At 37.6% G+C, this 22,922-nt stretch overlaps 1 protein-coding gene across 1 annotated transcript in view; it reads right to left on the reverse strand.

The window, feature by feature from the left end:
• Positions 1-22,491, reverse strand: part of LOC124369707 (alkaline phosphatase-like) — a 109,618-nt gene extending 87,127 nt beyond the window's left edge. The window contains exon 1 of the mRNA XM_046827762.1: positions 22,458-22,491. Coding sequence (XP_046683718.1) covers positions 22,458-22,491 — 34 coding nt within the window. The remainder of the gene's footprint in view (positions 1-22,457) is intronic.
• Between the last annotated feature and the right edge of the window lie 431 nt (positions 22,492-22,922).

Genomic DNA, 22,922 nt, shown 5'->3' on the forward strand with positions numbered 1-22,922 from the left:
TTAAAGTAAAAAATGTCATGAATTAATCATGGCTCTGCAAAATTGCGTACTTGGTAGATTTATTTATACATTTACATTTTTAAAACGTGAAGATGCAAGTATATTACACTAAGTTACAAACATATTTGTAGTAGAAGACAAAATCGAAGCAATATTTGATAACTGAAACTGTAGGCAAATAGAGTTAAAAAATAATCTTACTCATAATTGCCTGCGTTACAACAGATTATAACCAAATATGAGTAATGTGTACATGTTGAGGAACAAGACATTATTGTCGAACATAACACCTACTTAAGAAGTGCATGGAGGAAGTGAGTACTTCCCTGCACCAGATGCAAACAGTGACTAGATAAGACACCCTTTCAAACAACAAGGTGTTGCCAGCCTTAATTAACTTTCTAAAAATGAAAAAAGATTAACTGGTAGGTTTGTCTTGTAGTAAGTCTTCGGAAACAATCTTTAAAGAGAATGATTTGTGTCATTTTTTGTTTCTTGCCCGGTCCGGATTCTCATATTTAGCAAAGCCCTAAAACATCTTGTCTCTTTTTATTACTTCCTTGTGTAACCAAATATTTTCTACTTTTTAACATACAACTATTCAAGAGAAATCAATTTAAGAACGTTGAACCAACCTTAAGGTTTAAAATTTCCGCAAATTATTGTCAAAACTTCGGCAATTATAAAATTAAAGAAACAAATGCATTACTCCCATTGATAGTGATGAGTAATAATTTCATATGTTTATCAAGAGAGATAGAAGAAACATCTATACTTAATACTAAATATTGTTGAAAGTAATTGCAGATGTTTTACTAATCCAATAAAAACCTTTAATACCAAATATCGTAGAATTCCTTTATCTTGTGCAATGTTGATTATTCCATAGAATCTGTTGAACAACCATGCACAAAAAATTCAACACATCTATAATATATAAATAAATAAATATATATTCTTATTCTGCAGAGCCCACTGTTTCAGCCCTGCTTGCTGAAGACAGTAGGCACTCCTCCTGACCATAGCCCGAATAACAAAGTTCAGGGGGCGAGGTTGCAAGCCAACCTTTGGATGCTATCCAGGCCAGCTATCGGCATCTTGACCTCCGATTTTGGCCACCAGACAACAGCCCCAAACATTAGTGCAGGTCTAACCACAGAAATCTAGAGCCAATATAAAAGTCCTCTTTGCAAAGACACGAGGAAGTCGTACGCAACTAGGTTCCATAGCGTTCTTAGTTTGCATTCATAGTATTCACGCGGGGCCCGCACAGTAAGGTCTGCCCTGAAATCACCTTAGAAAAAATCGAGTTGGCTGAGCACATAATTTATCAAGTTGTACCTAGACACCAAAGGCTTTTACAAGAGTTCTATTCAGTAGCAACACAAGCCTACATAATTAATACATTCGAAAAAATTGTAAATAGGACCTAGAAACATTCATACTTACTGTAAATTTTTAGTTTAATGTTTTATATCCGTAACTAAATATCAACAAAAGTTGGGTAATACGTTTAGAGACAGTTTATAATTTACATGAAATTATACTTAATAGATAGACAACATGGAGCCCTCAGGGGCGGTCTTACTTTCAAGGCCGTACGGGTAGTGGCGACCCCGAGGTACCCTAGCTAATGCTCCAGATCCCTTCTCTTCTTGTTCTGGAGGCCTATGGCTGGCACACTTATCTATGTGTCAGCCTATCTCTCTTCTTCACTCTCTTCTATCTGAGGTAAAGTTCCTCAACTCTTCGATCTAGTTTCCCTTTCATTTCTCCCACTAGGGGCCAAGCCACGGTGGAACAGCGTAGGCCAGGGCTGAATGGCTGGTGGCAAACCAGTCTATACTATGCGGACTCTGGACACCGGCGACCCTCCAGTTTAAAAGCAGCTTACCCAGGCATGCGGGGCTCTGTCTGGGCGGACCTTCCATTCCCTAGCTTCTCGTGGGAACAACATGGAAAGAAACAAACACAAAAAACAAAACAAACCAACCCTTGAAACAGCTCCTGAAGCTGTTTCTAACCTACCTCTTCCTGCTGAGGTAGCTCCTGAAGCTACCTCGCACATACCACCACCTGGCAACACAACTCAAGAGGTTGTTATGCCAACATCCCTACCTTCTCCTCAACAAAGTGCCTTAGGAACACAGGAGGTTCCATTGCACACTGAAGCTCCCATACATGGCAAGGCTTTATCTGAGGAAGGCAGTACAAGCGCTGAGGAAGTAAAATCCCTTCAAGATATAGAAGATCAGCTCCTCAACAGCCCAAGCACTCCCATGTCTACAGGTACGCTGGATGATGCCACAGAGCAACTCGGCAACCTCAGAATGAAGAGGCCCAATCTCACCACTGCTCAAAGAAGAGAAGCACTAAAGGCTAAACTTCTTGAAAAGGGTGAAGCTTTTGACCCTTCCAAGTGGAGGAGGGGGAAAAAGAAGAAGAAAAAGAATCCAGAACGGCAGGAGGTCTCAACTCCGGGCCCAACTGCGGGTACCAAGGCGGGGGTGGGGTCGGCCAAACGCCCCAGAGGCACCTTGGTCACCCCGCCCTCCGCTGAGGGACCCGCAAAGAAGGCTAGGAGGGAAACCCAAAAGCCCGAAGCCCACGATCCCGAGGCCTCTGGTAGCACACCCAAGGCTACCTACAGAGAGGTCGCAGCGATTAAAATGGCCATAGCCCTCGAAGGCTACCCGGAAGCGAAGCTTAGTGCAGAGCAAGGAGAAGCCATCGAGGACGCAATTATGGAAGAAATCCAACCCCTGGAGGATGGTTCCGTTCCATCGTTTGCGGGCACCTACCTAGAGAAAGGTGTTTTAATTGCTTCCTGCATCAACGAACACACCAAACGTTGGCTGGAAGAAGTTATCCAAAGAATAAAACCTCTGGGAGATGATATCTCTCTGAGAGTGGGTCTGCGTAAGGACATCTTGAGGTCCACCAGGGTGTTTTTCAGAGCTCACCCGAAGCTTCTGAAGAAGACACCTGAAAAGGTACTTGAGATGTTCAATAAGCAGAACCCCAACCTGAATGTAAACGAGTGGAAAATCCTTCCATCCAAGCCAGACCCGAAAGGTTACGGATTCGTCTGCTTCCTGGACGAGGTCTGCTACAAGGCTGTGAAGGCTTCCAACTGTAGAGCCAACTTAGGACTCTGGCAGGTCTCAATTGTCTCCTCGACAGTCAAGGACAATGCCACGAGTTCTACAAATCAACCTCCAGCACAGTAGGGCTGCCTCGGCAGCCTTCTGCCAGTTCTTCCTCCAGGAGGGATTTGATCTGGCACTGATTCAAGAACCATGGCTTCACCAAGGGAGAGTGGCGGGCCTAAATGAAACCAAAGGTAAGTTAATTTACTGTACCTCTCTAAGGAATGTCAGAACCTGCATCCTGTTGAGGAGAGGCTTGGATTTTCTAACCCTCAACGAATTCTGCTCCAGAGATCTCACTGTGGGCACACTGACCTGGAAGAATGGAGGTATAGTGCAGAGCACAATTGTAGGCTCCGTATACTTGCCATATGATGCCAGGGAACTCCCTCCATCAAGAGACCTAGAGCTCCTGGTGGAAGAAGCACAAGCCAGACGTCAACAACTTCTTCTAGGTTGTGACGCCAACGCCCATCACTCTGCTGGATGGGGCAGCACCAACACTAACCCTAGAGGTGAGGCACTTTTACAATTTCTTCTAAGTAGGGACCTATTTATATGTAATAAAGGTAACCGCCCTACGTTCGCAACACTAATTAGACAAGAAGTTATTGACATAACAATCTGCACACAAGGAATACTTGGAATGGTTGATAAGTGGCACGTAAGCGAAGAGGCCTCATTATCGGATCACAGGTATATCCTCTTTAACTTGCAAGATGAGGCTGCAGAGGTCCTCTATCGTAATCCCAGGAGGACTGACTGGTTGGGATATAAGTCTGACCTTCAGTCACAGTTGGGATCGGTAGGCGGAAGGGTGCGATGCTTCACAGACATAGATCAGATAGCTTCTGACCTGCAGAATGCTATAATCAATAGCTTCCATGACAATTGCCCATTGCGACGGGGGAAGAGTCGAACCAATAGTAAGTGGTGGACTGCAGACCTCGCTCGCAAAAGGGCTAATGTCAGGAAGCTGTACAATCAATTGCAAAAGGAGCCGTATCTGGGAGTCCTATCATAGAGCTCTAACAGAATACAGCCTAGCAATTAAAAAAGCAAAACAAAGTTCCTGGAGGCAGTTTACACAGAAGGTAAATGAGTTAAGCGCGGCAGCTAGACTGCAACGCTTGCTAGCCTCAAGTCCAACCGGTCACTTGGGATCTTTAAGGTCCCAGGGAGGTCAACACACTTCCGGGTCTAGTGATAGCCTCAAACTTCTCCTTGAGACTCACTTCCCTGATTGTATCTTTGAGAATGACGACACTGGAACGTCTGGTAATCACGAGGCAGGCTCACGGCCAAGAGCTTGTCGTGGTAGCTGGGCCATTGCCAGAAGGATTGTCACTCTCTCTAAAGCCAAATGGGCAATTTCTAAATTTGCCCCTTTCAAATCTGCAGGAGGGGATGGAATCTTTCCGGCCCTGCTTCAACAAGGGCCGGAAAATCTCCTTACCCTTCTATGTGAACTATTCAGGGCGAGCCTAGCCTATGGGTACATACCACAAGTCTGGCGTCTCAACAGGGTGGTCTTCATCCCTAAAAAAGGGAGAGCGGACTACTCTGTCCCTAAATCCTTTCGTCCCATCAGTTTATCTTCGTTTCTACTGAAAACATTAGAAAGACTGGTGGAGAGGCACCTGAGAAAGGGAGTTCTCTCAGACACTCCCCTTCATCGCAACCAACATGCATACCAGCAAGGCAAATCCTGTGAATCAGCACTGCACCAATTAGTCAGTAGGATTGAGGATAGCCTGTCCGCCAAGGAATTGGCATTGTGCACCTTCATAGACATTGAAGGAGCTTTCGACAATGCCAAATTCACTGCAATGGTAAGTGGAGCACAGCGACGTGGCCTCGAGCCAGCTCTGTGCCGGTGGCTTAGGGCCATGCTGTGCTCCAGACGGATCAGGGCCGATCTCAATGAAGTATCGCTTGTAATCGCACCCACAAGGGGATGTCCTCAAGGAGGCATCCTGTCACCTCTACTGTGGAATCTAGTAGTAGATGGTCTACTTGAGGACCTTACTAACAACGGAATCTATGTCCAAGGATATGCAGACGACATAGTCCTTATGGTACAGGGAAAATACACAAATGTTGTTGTTGATATCATGAATACCAACCTTCAACATGTACACAACTGGTGTCAGGGAGAGGGACTGAAAGTAAATCCCTCTAAGACAGTAGTTGTACCATTCACTAGAAAAAAGAACCTAGACGTCCAGGAGACTTGCAGGAATCTCATGGGGCGTAAAACCCCATATAGCACTATGGCTTTACAAAGCAGTTGTAAGGCCTCAAATCACTTATGGTTCATTAGTCTGGTGGACAAAGGTGAATCAGGTAACTGCCAAAGCCAAGCTTGAAAGCTTACAAAGGCTTGGCACAATCTTTGTAACCGGAGCATTCAGGAGCAGTCCCTCAGCGACCCTCGAGGTGGCTTTAGGACTTCTACCTCTTGATGTTCATATAAAAGCTGAAGCGCGTAAGTCAGCTTATCGGCTGATGGTTGCTGGCTTGTGGAGGAATGGCGCGTCTAACGCGAGCCATGGCGCCATCACTGAAGCTGTAAACCCAAGCGCTATTCTCGAAATGGTCTCCGACACAATGAGAACGGAGTTCGTATTCAATAAGCCATTCTCTGTTGACTTCTACTCCAGAGATGAGTGGAAATCGCAAGATAACATCCCAACAATAAGAAAGAGCTTTGTCTGGTACACGGATGGCTCGCTTATTAAGGGTAGAACTGGATATGGAGTGTTTAGTCAATCCCCTAGAACTGCCCTTAGCGGCAGTTTGGGTCGGAACTGCTCCATATTTCAAGCCGAAATCTATGGTATCCTAGCCTGTGCCAACCTAGGCCTCACCAGAAGGTACCAGGAAATGAACATCTGTATAATGTCAGACAGTCAGGCAGCTCTTAAAGCTCTTGACTCCAACAGCATTTCATCCAGGCTTGTGTGGGAGTGCTTTAACACTGCAAGCTTGGATCACGCAACTGTGTGCGTCTTGGTTGGGTACCGGGCCACACAGGCATAGGTGGCAACGAATGCGCCGACAGGCTTGCCAAAAGCGGAGCAAGCATGCCATACACCGGTCCAGAACCGAGTTGTGGTATAAGCAAGTCAGCCGCTTATCAAAGTATAAACAAAAGGTCCAGGAAGACACACCGCTTGCGGTGGCAGAGTCACCAAGGACAAGCACTCGGCAAAAGACTGCTTGCCGATTCTAGCTCCGGATTCACCAGATGGCTGATGGGGCTGGGGAGGGATCGGGTTAAGCAAGTGATTGCCTTGATCACTGGACACGGCCACTTCAGGAAACACCTAAACACTCTAGGTTTACGAAATGAGGACTCGGAGTGTAGACTCTGCAATAGGTCTGAAGAGACTGCAAAACACATAATACTGGACTGTGAAAGACTGGGAGCAAGGAGAAGGGCTCTTTTCGGTGATAAACAACCAGGCGACGAACCAGATGCTAGTATCGGGGAAAAGCTTCTTAGCCTAATTAAGGGCACGAAGATAGGCTTACCCCTCTAACATCAAAGGGGCACACAATAAGCTCAGGTTGACGTGTGAGGATCTAGGAATCCACCCCAATATCCCAAAGGAAAAGAAAAGAAACATGGAACATTTCTGTGTACCGATTCTTATTTGTTGGGTAAAACTGTTCATCACATTGAAATAAATGCTACACACAGTGTAATATAGCACTTATCTACAGTATGGTGTAGTATAGTTCATTTTACAGTTAGCTTTCGAAAAACATGAACATATCGAAGTATGGCGCAATATCTTTTTCGATTTATAATCCCCTTCAAGATAAAAATATGACGTGGTAAATTTTAGTTTCTGCTTTGATGTAAAACATAAAATACTCTACGATAAATGTGTCTTTTCCCCTTAGTTCCACTGATTTATACTGGTATTTGCTCAGAAATATAATTTCTCAATAAATTAATATTAATGAAAGGTTATGTTAGTAAAATGCTATGAATATATCCCATGTTGCAAGCTGGTGAACAAGCATTTCTTATCTCTTTAATGTGTTTTTACCAGAGAACTAGGGTAATCACCGTAGCTAACTTTTATATACGTAATTGTCTTTTAATTACAAGCTCTCCTAACTTTTATTCGCAATTGTATGTTACATAAATGTATACTATTATGTTAGGATACTAGGAATAATAAAAATAGTATTTTATTTTGTATCTAATTAACTATTTCTGAATCTCATATGTTACAGATATAATTTTAAGTGTAATATTAAATTATACATCTGATAGTTTTTTGTAGATTTATTGAACTTGAAACTAAGATTAATAATATTGAAATACTGTATATGAGTTAGTTTGTACTATAGTGTAAACCACAGTATTTATATTACTCATGTACCGTATACAGATTACACCACTGAGATGAACTGTTACACCTTATTGCTTTATTATTTCTTTTACAGTATTAACTGTTTATTGTTTACAGTACAAGTATTTAAACGGTATATTAATCCATTATAAAAACACTCGTAAGTGTATTTATAAACATAACGTAACTATTGGGGGAAGGGTTAATTTGAATGTTGAGTTTAGCTCCAGTTCATCTTTCCCTTGGTGCAGCGTCTGACTTGGTTGCTCCGCCATGCTTAGAGATAGTGCTTAAAGCATCTTATTTTACTCAATTGTACAATTGAGGAGATATTGTGAATGGCTCTTCCCCAAATAATTACTCTATCAGGAAAACGTTTCGTGGAATTAAAATGTTGGTTAAGAGGAGAACGTCAAATATGCTTAGAAAACATTTTGATAAATTTATATAAGATTGTGTCATCTGACAGACACTACATGTAATTATTTTGATTGTTACATGAGTCATTAACAGTCTTAAGGTATTCATAACATAGGGAATACTTGTAACATGGGCACTGTTTACTGTGAACACCACACAACTGCTACATTTATTTTCCATGCTTGAATGCTTTTATTATTTTCTTTTGCTTTTGAGGATGTTTCAGCAAATTATATAAAGTAAATAAATCAGTTAACTATTACCCATCTTGCCTCCGGATTTTAAGAGTTCATGAAATCGTTAGTGTATGAAATACTGTTTAATTAAACAGGATATACTTCTTTGGCTGTACTGGTAAATACAAGTGAGCCTAGCAATTGTTTAATAAACTATCGGGCTAACACACTAACACACAAAGCACCGACTGACGATCACAGGTTGTTCCAGGCGTAACAATAAATATTCATAAGGTTATAACCAACTATGTGTCAGCCATGTTTTCATTTGTCATGTAAATTACGTTTGTGAATTGATCACTTTGGATGAATAGAATTTATTGGATTAAGTGAACCAGTGACATTATTGTATCCATGACCTTAGATTTTGTAATATTGTAAATCTTTAGTCCATTTATAGCATTGTATATTTCGTTTATAAATTAAATGTTTGTTTATAATAAAATTATCTATTTTGACTTTAGTTACAGGAAAATAATGCTTGATGTAAAAAATTGTATGTACGTTGTTTTTGTTTCAGCCAACCATGTACTTTAGACGATAACTCGTGTTTGTGTGTGTGACAGCTGTTGTGAAATCACAAACTCATCTACATAACACCGACATGTGGTGTTGGATGTGTGTGTGTTAGTATGTTTAGTCCAAATGTGGTGAAATAGGACAAGATTTAGTTTTTTTAATAATTTTACAATCTTGGTTACCGATTTCTAAATACTAAATATAAAAGATTAAATGGTTAAGTAGATTGCAGTGTTAAGTACTTAATATCCTAAACATAAATAATATTAATTATGTACTATTATATCGAAACGTAGTTCTTTTTATAAAAAAAATATAATTTTGTCTTTTATTACAAGTTAAAAAATGTCTATTAAACAGAAAATTACAATTTTTTTTTTTAATTGTATGTTTACCAATTTCTTAATAATAAATATGTTTATTTATAAAATGAATGATTAGTAGTTTGCACAGCAAGTAAAATAAAACAATGACTCAGCCAAGAGCAGTTACCAGAGCGGTGCACACAACATAGCCTGAGGGTGACAGGTGCGAGCAATAAAACAATGACTCAGCCAAGAACAGTTACCAGAGCGGTGCACACAATATAGCCTGAGGGTGACTGGGGCCTCTCTACATCCCAATCACTGTTTAAGTTTTATGTGTGTGGAGAATTACTGATTTGTCTGAACATCGTCAGCTGTTACCGTAAACAAGTACACGTACATTTGATTTCATTCATCTGTTTCCAGACGATATGTATATCAAGCAGACGGCGGAAGCCACGTCATAGCGGAAACAGGTGGTGGTCAGCAGATATGTGACATCTCCGCCTCACAATGTTGGTGTGGGATGCTGTAGTGATTTATTTGCTCTATATTTTAATAACTTCCTCGATTTGTATATGGCAACTTTAAATATTTTTTGGTCTGATATTTATGACTGATTTAAGGCTTGAAGTTATGTTTTCTCAAATACACGAGGGAAATGTCCTTAATTTAAACGGTTCATTTTGTATGTGTGCCCATAGATTAAGTGAAAAATGTTCTAAATCACTTCTCATGTGAAGATTACGGTACAGATGTTACTAAATATCCAAACTTTTTACCTTGTTTTCCAAAAATGAGGGAAATTTACTGCAGGTAATTTGATCTAAATCCGTTTAGTTCAGATTGACAAAATAGTTTTGATGAGTATCGGTGAAATAAACATTAAACAGCTTTAAAGATTTATATTCTTTTTGAACCAAGCTTTCTGTAGTCTTGAATAAGTGTAAGCAGCAAGTACATGCTGGGGTATATTTCCATTAAAAAGTTTCCGTTACAGAAACTCTATAACATAACAACCTATAACACTGTACCTTTTCCCCCTTAGCACAACCCCCCTTCACCAGCAGGAACTTTTACTATATTAGGACTATTTAAATTATAATTCTATCAGTTTTCAAAAATATTAGAATTTGTTCTCATAATGGCTGTTTTGTGGTTAATTTGAATAGCCTATAAGTATAAATGTTAGTGTTTATTAACTACAGGGGACTTTATAAACCTCCAATCTCACCCCCTGACGGCCAGACACGTGGCAGATCCGCGGTGTGCGCAGTAGTCCATCGCGCATCTTCCCCGCTACATTTGTCACTGCCTAGTTCAAATAACTAGTTTGGGCTGCGGTACAGTCACATAAATATGACCGCTTCTATCGACTCTCCCGCCATGTGAATTGAGGAGTTTTGTTCGTTTCCTGCAAACAGAAGAGAATATTGCAGCAGATCCATTGGAGTATGTTAAGTGTTGGCCGAGAAAAAATTATCATAGTTGGTGTTGTACGTGAATAGTATAGAAAACCAAAGATGTTGCCTGAAGCCAACAAAAATTTCCGAATGACTTCAGCTTTGAAATTTCTCGAAATTATCCATGAATTTGATATCTGCCATCATTAAAATTGGACTCTTATTTCTTCCTAATAAAACTGTAATGCAAATCTAAAAATTTATGGTCAGTCTGTATAACTAATATTTAGCAGCATTGTATGTTGAATGCACATCACAATTCAAGTAATGTTAAACATAAGTAATACGATTTATTGCTATAGTAGAACATGTTAAGTAAAGAAAATTACGTTTCCAAGCTATTAAAATAGATACACATTTAAAAAGGGTTAAAATATGCTTTCAAAATTGGTGAAAGTGTTTCTTGGATACTCATGTTGTTAAGCTTAAGGTTTGTGTAAAATGGAGAATATTGTCCCATTCAGAAAGAAGAGATGGACATTACCATATGAGCTGTATTTTTTCTATTCTTAAATTATTCTTTGAATGTGTACGACGTGTAATTTCAATATTTAGTATGAGCTCTACTTTGACTATCCGGCTTGATCTTCTGGGGAAATCCACTGTCCAAATTCTAGTACTTATGATAATATTGGCTCTAGTATTATTCTTCAGATTATCTGGTTTGTTTGTGCCGATATAGGATTGGGGGAAAGAAAACTATACAAAAATAGTACGCTCGTCTGTCTTTGTTATAATTCTGAATCTTACGTCAGTTCAGAGGATCCTTTGTATTACATAGATACTAATATTACCTAAATTTCTCTATATTATTTGCAAATAAAGATTTTTTTTAGATTTTTAAACTTCAGTTATAGATACGTTTCATTTCAATTATTCCAGCTGTTATTCATTTTTAAGTATTCTTTATATGTAGCCTATATTATCTGTACAATGAACTTGTGACAAATAGAATAACAAAAATTACAGTATACTCTAAAAGTACCCAAAATATAATATATCTTAAAGTAGAGATTTCTATTTCTATATACAAAATAGTGGGGTACTAGTGTTCTTATGTTGGGCCTGACACCCCGAGATAATACTACTGAATCTGGTGTATATATTCTCAGTTTATGAAACGTATACACGTTAACGTCTTTCATGTTTGAATTCGAGGTTAAATACGTAATTAACTATAATTAGTAATTTTACTGTGCAGTGGTTGTTTTCTTTATAAGAACAAACTAAGGCTTTAAATTCTTAGTGTTGAAAAGAAGTTTTATAAATAGATTGGTCGCTACCTCTCACACAACATTGGATAGAGAGGATATGGCCTGTCACCTGGCGGCCGTATTCAGTACTACGCGCGCTCTGTTCCTAGCGACAGCACGTTGCCAGAAAGGACTGCGCGCGGCGCGGTGGCGTGAAACAGAACACTAAAACACTAAGTAACTTTTTCAGGAAATACTGAAAATATTGTATTGTACTGAAAATAAATAGTGTTCTTTTCAAAAAGGAATTTTTCTATCATTTTCAAAATCCGCTAAGTCATTCCAATCTTTACAAAGGGCGATTCACGCAGCCAAGCATTTATTGCCCCATTTTAATACATCTAGTTCTTGGTAAAGTTTACGAAACAGTTTTTCAGAAAAACAGATGAAGTGTTGCACAAATTGGAATCACATGGTGTACGTGGTCTGCCTCATAGACATGTTCGAACATAGTCTTTCTTTGCTGTTCAGTTCTGAAGTTGTCCTGCCTCTGGTCTCGTACTGGTGTACGTCCCTGTCCTGAACCAATTCACATTTGAATCGGCAGTACATGGTGAAATCAAGAATATAGAGAGAGGCTGGGTAATGTCAAAAAACCAAGATCCCTGAAGGTAATTTTACACGAATCTCTGGGTTTTAATTTCGAAATTATTCTTACAGCTTTCTTTTGTGTTCTAAATACTCTATCAAATTTGTATTAGAACAGCTTCCCCTTAGTCTCAAACCGTAGATCAAATGTGAATGTATTATGGCCAAAGTAGGCTGTTTTTAATACATCCAACGAGCAGAATGTTGCTAGATTTCGTAATACATAAATGCCTGAGGCAACCTTTGAGCAAACTCTGTCAATGTGATCGCTCCAGGTCAGTCCCCAGTCCAGGTACATACCCAGAAACCTGGTGGATTCGACTTCATCTAAGATAGCTCCATCTGCCATCACAATTGGTCTGTATTCGTCTTCTAGTTGACGGAGACAAAATTTGATTTCGTTAGTTTTGTCATAGTTAGTTTTCATATTTATATTTGAAAAGTGCTCAATGAATGCATTTAGTTTGATAAAGGCTTTGTTCTCAAGATTTTTTTTCGTATTTTATCTGATCCAGAGAGTCGTATAGTCCACATATTGAATCACCTCTCCATTTTGATATGTCGAAATCAATCTGTTGACGTATATGAGAAAAAGTATGGACCCCAAAATTGAACCCTGGGGAACACCGAATTGCATTTTTACTTTGCCTGACAGGGTGTTCGCGATATGCACACACTGCTCTCTGCACTGAGGTATGACTAAAACCATTTATGCGGTTGACCTCGGACACCACATCTCCATAACTGATGCAACAGTGTCCCATGATGCGCACAGTCAAAGACCTTTGAAAGGTCGAGAGATATGCTGAGCACTTGTTCTCGCCTCTCCAAGCCATCAACAACACAGTCAATGGGTTTTGTTACAGTATCAATAGTCGATTTGTTTTTCCTGAATCAGTACTGCTCAGTGTTAACAATTTCAAACTGTTCAAGAAAACCTTCAAGCCTTCTAATTAAAACCTTTTCAAAAAGTTTGCTCATGACTGGAAAAATGGAAGCAGGACGATAATTAATTGCCATGCATTGATTATCCTTTTAACTCTCCTTTTAAGTGAAAACAGGATGCAGATGTGAGGACACGTACACGCCTTTAACAGTCCTACTCTGCATTTACTTTGAGAAACTTACAATAATGAATAGTTAAAGAACGATTATTCATTATTCAATTGGCTAATTGGCACAAGGAAAAATAAAATTTTATTTGTATCCACAAGAAAAAGCGCTTTTCTATCAGAAACACTCAATTTCCCTTGGCAAAAGCAAGCCAATTAGTTTATTCTGGCGGCTTGAGCTGACTGAAGTCATCACATCATACGCCTTATTACCTCCGCTCGCTACCAGATCGTGAAAGCACCTTGGGAATGTAAATATTACGTGTATGTACCTTACGGGCTCGCGAGCGGCAGCAGCAAGCCAATTAGTTTATTCTGGCGGCTTGAGCAGACTGAAGTCATCACATCATACGCCTTATTACCTCCGCTCTCTACCAGATCGTGAAATAACCTTGGGAATGTTAAATGTTACGTGTATGTATGTACATTACGGCATTTTGAGAGTTCTAGTTATAAATTGTTGTTATTTGTGAAGTGTACGTAGGAGTCACAATATTGTCGCCTTTATACATTTTCAATTAAATAATTTTGACCCAGAAGATTAGTAGGACTAAGCGAAGCTATCAGCTGTTTTTGTGACGATAAATAAATGAATATATATATTTTATCGTCAATTAATATTTTAAAGAAAGACACGCAGAGCCATCTGTTTTAATAATTTAAAGAAAGCAGATACATAATTACTTTAGAGACAATAGTATATAGTGTTTTCATCCTAGACTATAGATATATTGGCCTTTTATGTTTGTTCATTTCAATTCCTTTGTCATCTACCACCGTATGCTGTAACATCGGTTGAACAATGTTATGTAGAGTGTCCAGGCGCTGGCTGACATTCCACCTTAGAGTGTGTCAATCTGCACAATGTCAAAGATGAAGAGGTTGGATGATCCAGATTCAAGGTTATTACTGGCGAACAAAGTCTCTGATATTAAATACACACAAGATCATAATGTTACACCAGTTAAACGCATACATTTGGTATACGAAAGTACCATGATCCTGCCTGCATACCTGTATAAGGAGACGTTTAATCGCTAGACATGTGATAAAGTTGAATAGTTCCCTTGTGTGCCATTCTAATCAGACACGTAATAGTATAGTGTTGGCAGAGGAGCATATTTCCAGGTGGATCAGGGTCTCCATCTTCTCCCTCGTGATGCTCAGATTGTACTCTAGGTAGGCAAGGGTGTATGGCAAGGTAGAAGGGGCTGAGATAAGCGAGTGTTTTGTGTTATAGAAGACCAGATCGCATGTTCACCAGGATGTCAATCAGACTGCTGGGAGTGTCACGGAGATAGCTGGTAGCTGCTACTGCTATCAGTTCCACATCTGTTTGGAACACAACAGAGCATGTTAGCACAATAAATTATATAATAGACAGTGAAAACTAACCTGGAGTGTCTGATTGTGCAAAACTACTTGCTTAAGATTATTAACGCGCCTTCTGGAGAAAAGAAAAATCCGTAGAAAACTTATCAAGAAGGTTAAAATTATAAACTTAGTTATAATGAACCGTTCGGAATTAAATTTTTCCATTGTCCTAAGACGAAGTATTAGAATAAGAAGAACTTGCTAAGAAGTCATACTATAGCCGAAAGTAGTGCAAACTAGACACTTAAGACAAAATATATTAGTTTATTCTATATTTATTTCGTACATGGGAAAATTAAATAAATTATACAATATAAGAGTCCAGGGCCGTGTGAAGGGAGACTGGAAACAGGAGCAAGCTGACTCGGCTGCTGCGATTGTAATGTGAAGAAGGGGGGCTGGGTTTTCAGGCTGAAAAAGGGGGGCTAGGGTTTCAGGCTGAAGAAGGGGGGCTAGGGTTTCAGGCTGAAGAATGGGGGCGCTGGGGTTTCAGGCTGAAGGAGGGGGCGCTGGGGTTTCAGGCTGAAGAAGGGGGAGCTTGGGTTTAAGGTAAATTTTGCAACAAAATCTATCAGCTTCGAAGCAATACTCGAACGTAGTATTATTTTAATTACGATTGGGTTGTCTATTTTAAGCCTAATATTTAATTGCACAAGTTGTTTATATAAAACTTCTTACATAATTGGACATTCCACCTAACCATGTAGAATCCAGATTGTGTGTTTATTGATTTTTGAATTAATTTCGCTGACCACGTATAAAACAATCCGATGTTTATTTTCAAACACGAGCAGAAACTTTGTCTTTTAAGAATTAAAGCAATAACTTTTATTGTCCATCCTGGTGAAAACGATTAAATTTGCTATTAGGCTTGAGGTATAACCAGGAATAAAGAATAAACAGGTAAGTATAAACATTGGTTGTCTCAGTGGCATGTTACACAGCTTGTAGATTTAACTTTCAATAGCAGAAGCTATCAGCAAGACAATAGGTCATGTAGAACTATATTAGAATCTTTATAGCTCAAGTCTTTTTTGTTGCACTTATCTTACAGTAAAGAAACGTAGTTTACACTCTGATGAGTAGTTATAGCTTCAAAAGATAACTTAGAATAGTATAATCCCCTATTAAGTGTCCCGTAATCATTACATAGGAAGTTCCGTAGTATATAAAATTAACTTAAGGTTTATTAAAGGCAATTATTTCTCGTCTCAGTACTTAATTTGTCTTGATAACTTTACTTTAATCGACTATAAAGCGTCCCATAATCATTAAAGTTGAATGAGAACTTAGTTGTGACAAATGCCAGTTAATATTTTGTTCAGTACTTCTGTATGGCCAACCCTATTAAAGCGTTGCGTCACGTCCTTCGTATTGGGTTTGAAATTTCAGTCGCACTCGATATCTTTGCTCTTACAATCCGGCATGTTCCAGCTAAGGAGATTCTTTTATTCTGTATTTTACTGCTCAGCCAATAGCAGCTTAATGTTTCATTTTGCGAGGAAAACATTCGGTATAATCATAAACATTATTGCTGAACGGTTTCAAAGCCTTAATAGAAATAACTTGCTCGTTCCGAGAATGTAATTCAATTCACATTACATTTAAAGAGTATCAGGCAACTAAAGTAGCCAATAGGAAAATTCTGATGGAGTGGCTAATCCTCTAAACCGTTGATCGTGATCTTTAATACATATTTAAATATATTTTCACAATTGAAAAAGAAACCTCAGGACATAATTAGCTAACACAAAATTATGAGTACCTATAATCTAGGCGAGATTGGAACACTTTAATTATTCTGGCTGTGTAATGTAAATTTAAATTTTTTAGTCACCTTAACGTATAAATATATTATATAAGAAGCCAGAAACACGAAAAAAAAGCTTTATACGAACGTAAATAGTGCATATTTTATAGTTACTTAATTTTTAAAGTTAACAAGAATGCCAAATATTTACATCCAGTTTAGAGAAATTGATATTACTTGGAGTATACGGTTGAATACTAGATGTAGCATGTAAAAACTACGGAATTAACCAAATCAGACAATTGCCGTATCTAATGTAGGGCTTTTAATATAATTTCTAACTACAATAAAATAAGTATTTGACATTACCTATAATGAGGTATACTAGAAACTTTTCTTCTTCTGTCAGGAAAAGAAGCTTATAAATTGCACGTAGTCCTGTAAGAATTTTTGCGCTGTTTCCGGAGTTCAGGATGGGTAATGTTAGGGAGTAGGGGCCGCCTCCTTTCCAGATCCATGAAGAAGAACTAGGGCACTACATCCCAAAGTCATGTCTTCCCAGAAGAAGGGGAGGCCAGCTTTGAATCATATTCTCCAGTTAAAGTATACAGGGGGTGAGCACACCCTTGTTGAGACTAGCAAGGAGCTCTGAGGTTAAGGGACAAACCCTACCAATTCCAACAGTCATCTCCCACAGTCGGCTATACCTATTGTATTACCCATGAACCCCAGAATCTCGACATTTGCGGTTAGTGATGTGCCGCTCCTGGACATCCATAAGGTTGCCCAGATTTAAGTGACACATCGGTTTTTGCTTGACCCAGTGGTGGGTTCAACTGGAAGGTATGAACCAACCAAAGTGATCCCTGCTGGGTAATACTAGCAACTTACGGAAGAATAGACTTTAATTGCTTCTAGTGAAGGCGAATGCTTACAATCTGGACAACGGTCACTAAAGGAACAAATGTATTTGAATATGGTCTTGAGGCTTTTAAATACTTCATTATGGTTTAACTGTATATGTAATTCTGATCCATCCTTGAGGCTGTAAGATAATAGATGGTGTATTCCCGACAACACTTTGATACAAGTCTGCTGATGAAGACATTGTATTTTCAGACTTGAAAAAAGAAGGCGACCTAGTATTGGCTATAAAGTAAATTTAAATTTTAGATTATCGAGGTAGCGTAATGGGCCAGTTTAGCCGGTATTTTCTCAACCCAACTTTAATCAAAATGACTATTACACGTTGTACGCGCACGAAAATAGTCAGATAGCATTTGATGCGGTGTTGCCATATCGTAGCTGACTATCAGCTATTCTCGGTATGGCATGGCAAAACAATTTGTAACAGTTTATTTTCATTATAAAGCTGGTAACTTTACGTTATTAAAAAGAGTTTTTGGAATCTGATTTCGGGAGTATTTGTTAAACACGTTCTAAAATTGCTAAAAATATAGCTTGGCAAATAGAATACCATCAATTCCCCTATAAAATAATAAATCAACAACTTTTATTTCGTCGACAGTTGCAAACGGCAAAAAAAAAGATTTTTTTATGGTGTTTATACATAATATTTGCTTTAGATCCGGACCATTCTCATTTTAACACCGATTATTGTTAAAATAAGCACTGCTACTGAATTAATATACGTTTCAAAATAACGGTACTAAACATAATGTGCTGTCTGAACATTGATGCAAGCAATTTCAATAATAATGTCCTCTAATTATGGCACACACACACACACACACACACACACATATATATATATATATATATATATATATATCACATCCGAAGTATTATATCTCATATACCAATATGACTCATATTAACACACTACCCATATCATTTGCTAGAGCTTATTATCATTGTTTTGTAATCTCAAATTTTGTTTTAAATAAAGAAAAAAACAACAATAATTTAAGTTAAGAGATTTGCTCTTACAAAAAAGTTAGCTAAAGAGATGCTGTTACTCTGTAGTATAGTGTTTTAAGCAGGAGAGTTCAAAGAAACACGTCATTTGTAATTAATTTAATTCTACTTTCTATCTATGACTCGCCTGCACAGGAGTAATATCCTCGCCATATGAACTTGTTTAAGTAAAACGCTTAATCTTGTTACAAATTACATTTGTAACAAACTACATTTGTAACAAGTTACATATGTAACAGAGAAACTCAATTAAATATAGTGTTTTTCTATGTAATATGTCCTACTGGGAGTCAGTTACGAGCTTGTAGTAATAGCCATGATTTCAGCCCATAATATTAAATTAAAACAAAAAAGATTGCGACTTTCTTCATGGTTATAATAGTACAGAAGATGTCTCGTTTTAAATATATATATAACTTATAGGTATACTTATCTAAACGTACGTTAAGATATACTTGTGTGAATTTTTTATTAATATTGTGTGTATGTGTGAGTTTGGGATATGGAAGAGCAAATCAAATCTTGTATTTCTCTTAACAATAGCACGTCATACAAGTCTCATTCATTCTTCGCCAATTTCAAACTACTTCCAACGTTTGAGTACTCATAAAGGTAATCTCCCAGTTAAACGCCAGATTTACGACAACGCTGCAGAATTCATTTGACACCAGAAGACGTTTAAAAATAGTTTTATGCGCCTTTCTAAAATTCACTGCAAATTTTAAAATGTTGCTCTTCTGGAATTAAATTTTTCTTTTGAATTTAAAACATTAAGGAGAGCAATATTTTCCGGCCTTTCTGTCCCATATTGTTTTGGTACAGTTTGGTTCTCTCACTATGTTTTCACTAGTGACAGCCCCTTGGCCATAGTAGTCCGAGATTGCTGAGTTGACCACCTGATTATATTGTTAATAGCCGACAGCGTTGTGACCGTCAATCTCGGTGCAGTTTTAACTAACAGTTCAATGCAAAATTACGTCAGCAGATCGACTTGTCCCTTGGTGGATGGATGCTTGTTGTCCATTGTATCCACGTTGAGATCGCTGATGAAGACGTAATCGTATTGATGGAGAGTCAGGTTAGTGAGCAATGCACCGAATTTTGAAAAAAAACCTATCTCCATTTCCACAGAGAGAACCGTAACTACATATCACATTTAATGTTGCCCTGTCTATTTTGACTTTGATCAAAACTGCTTCCAAATCTTTCACGGTTGTTTCTTCGATTGGGCATTTTGTGAAAACTAAATTTTGTCTCAGAAAAACTGCTACACCACTTTCCATGGAAGCCTGGCGACAGTACGCATCTGCCAATTTATAAGTTGTCATAAACGTTCTCGGATTTGTGCGGGATGTACAGTAAATTCCTACGGCCTTGCGGATGAGGAATTTGTAATATTTAGAAATGTTTTACGAAGAAAAGAAATGTTATGTTTTCCATAGAGTATATAATTTTACCATATATTTGTGGCCTTATGTAGATACGCCCCACCCGGAATATAGTTTATTTTTATCCTATTTTATAACCAAATAATCAATAAATTTGTACTAATTAATATAAATATATCAATTAACAAATTAATAAACTGATCATGGACTGATCAGACTCGATTCTCGAGCCCTGGTTGCGACCAATTCGGGGATATTTTCTAGACGTAGGGAAACACCTATTGACTTTTTTGGCTGGATATTTTTTTTCCTCAATATTTTTAGCACTAAAGTCAAATATTCCTATTAACACGCTTTTTAAATTATATAAGAAGACTTATAATAATTTTAAATTAGAAAAAATAACGATATAATAATTATAGAGAAAACAATTACTCTTATAAAAAACGCGTATTTGAAAAGGATTTCTTGATATTTCAACTGAGTAAGGAACAAATAATTCAACAGGTAAGCGTGCAGAACTAAAATAACGCTTTTCACTTTGAAAGTACCCAGCTGTATAAGCCAAAATGCAGTGTCTTATAAGATTAACCAGTCTGTTTGCTTTACTAACGTCCAAAGGCCCGAGTTGCTTCTTTGCTTCCATTTTCAATTAAATAAAAGGGAACAAAGTCAACTTTACTGTTGTTGATCAATGTTCGTCGTCACTTTATAACTTGAACTTTGCACAGTGTCAGTTAATATTGTTGACAAAGTAAGAAATTCGTTTTATCTTGAAATACACATTTAAATGGTTCATATGAAAATAGAAAATACAAGTGAGAGATAAACACATTTTTTAAGCCTATGGAAGTTTATCACAAGGTATCGATGAAACGTGAAAACTTTTATCATTAATTAGTAATAATTAATTAGCAATATAATACTCTTACAAGTATAATAATAATTATTATATATTACTCTATATAATTCTTCAATATTAAAAATATGTACGACATCTATAATGTTATTGTTGTTAGGTGCAGCTTACAGTATTATTGTGATACTATTTCTCTGTAATTCATTATTCTTTGGGGTTTGGAGGAACATTATACCATTTGAGTTTCACTTATATTTTTAACGTTTTTGGTACTTTTTGAGTAAGACATATTCAGGAAACCCAAATTGAAGCATGTTACGTAAAAACACATCTACGTGCATACATGTAACGATTTTCAGTATATCAGCAGAACAAATTAACCAGCATTACGGATTTGTTTACAATAAGGACTGTGTTACAAAGAACAACATTTGTGTTAAAGGAACAGGGTGTTGTCTTATATCAGCCCTCGTTCAATTAAACAAGAAATAAATGACATTAGGCTTCGAGATCTACAATCTGATCTATTCATCATATAACCATAACATAACAAAACCATAATTTAGGCCAGGATAATTATTCACTTGGGTAGGAGATGAGTTTCTAAATATAGAAACTTAGTGTTTTTATTGATTTACTGTATCATTGGACAATGGCAATTGTCCGAAAAATTCAGTTTCCTTCACAAGCCTACATCGTCATAAACAAATGTTAAACTAAAAATACTTGTGTAGACATATTTGAATATTTCTCGTATTCTGGGTTCAGTAGTAGTTGTTTGATTGCATGCTCGACGCTCAGCCAAATGTTAATCAAACCAACTACAAAATTTTTATACAGGCCCTTAAAGTACCTTGTGTTACACTTATTCATACACATTGCTGGATACTCCGGGTAAATGATTCTACTACTGGAGTTAATTGTATTGGTTACAATATTATTAGTGGAGTGAAACAATGCTATAGCGATGGGCTTTAAATCCTTGCCTTAGAATGCTACGCGTTCCTAACATATGGGACCATAGATACTCCATGATATTCTTTCATATCAAATCCATAGATCTGTGAAAGCGTTTTTTAATAATTTATTACCCTGTTATGAATGGCTCGATGAAAACCAAATGTGTGTCTGTATGCTTCAAAACAAAGATAAGCTGGCTATACTTGTCTCTGCTATACTTGTCTCTGTTATACTTGTCTCTGCTATACTTGTCTCTGCTATACTTGTCTCTGCTATACTTGTCTGTGCTATATTTCTCTCTGCTATACTTTTCTCTGCTATACTTGTCTCTGCTATAACGCTTTCCTTAGAACACGAGGTGACTACGAGTTTCGAAACATTTAGTAGCGAAATGAGACTTCAGTTCAGTGGAGAAAATCTGGACAACATTTAGCAAGACATTTAATGTTGAATATCCTTTATTATTTATCATCCTTTAGATTGAAACTACTCAGGAGACTTAGTTTGACATTGAACATTTATAAACAACTTTCAGTTTCAATTTATCTTACAACAGGTCCTTGTGTAGAATTTATTTCAATGTACTCAGTATATTTTAGACTATCGTTGTGTTTAACATTCTTTATTTTGTTATATTTGGTTGTCCGGTATCGTATTTTAGATTCATATAATCATGTGAAAATCATAATACAAATTAACATCTTCTTAAATTTAAAATGTATTAATTTATTATCATCGGAATTGCATTGTTACAAACGGAATATTCTACTTACCTGTAGAAGAGACCAACAGCTTGATTAAGAACATAGTGATCCAAATTTAAATTTAAATACAACTCCAATCACTCCAGACCGTTCTTTTCAAGGCCTTGAAAATAGTTTTACTCAATGTGTTAGTTTTGGAAGCACAACTTCCTCTCTCCCTCACTCTCTGACTGACTTAAAACTAGACGAAGTAAAATCTAAACTGATTGACCATGAAAAGCTAGAAGATCAGGACTTAGACAAATCTCTGACCCTAGCTGCAGAGGCCGGAAAAATCTTACTACAGGAGAATAATGGATTGAAAAATAACATCCACTATCTAAATAGTCGAATTTCTCTACTTGAAGCCAACTCACTTAGTATGGAAGCAAAAGTTTAAGAACTATCAGCCATAGAAATTAAACATATACAGAAAATTAAAATCCTGCTAAACGAGTTGGAGGATGTAGAGCAAGAGCTTATTAAATGTAAACA

This window comes from Homalodisca vitripennis, chromosome X, assembly GCF_021130785.1.
Source record: "Homalodisca vitripennis isolate AUS2020 chromosome X, UT_GWSS_2.1, whole genome shotgun sequence".
Lineage (NCBI taxonomy): Eukaryota > Metazoa > Arthropoda > Insecta > Hemiptera > Cicadellidae > Homalodisca > Homalodisca vitripennis.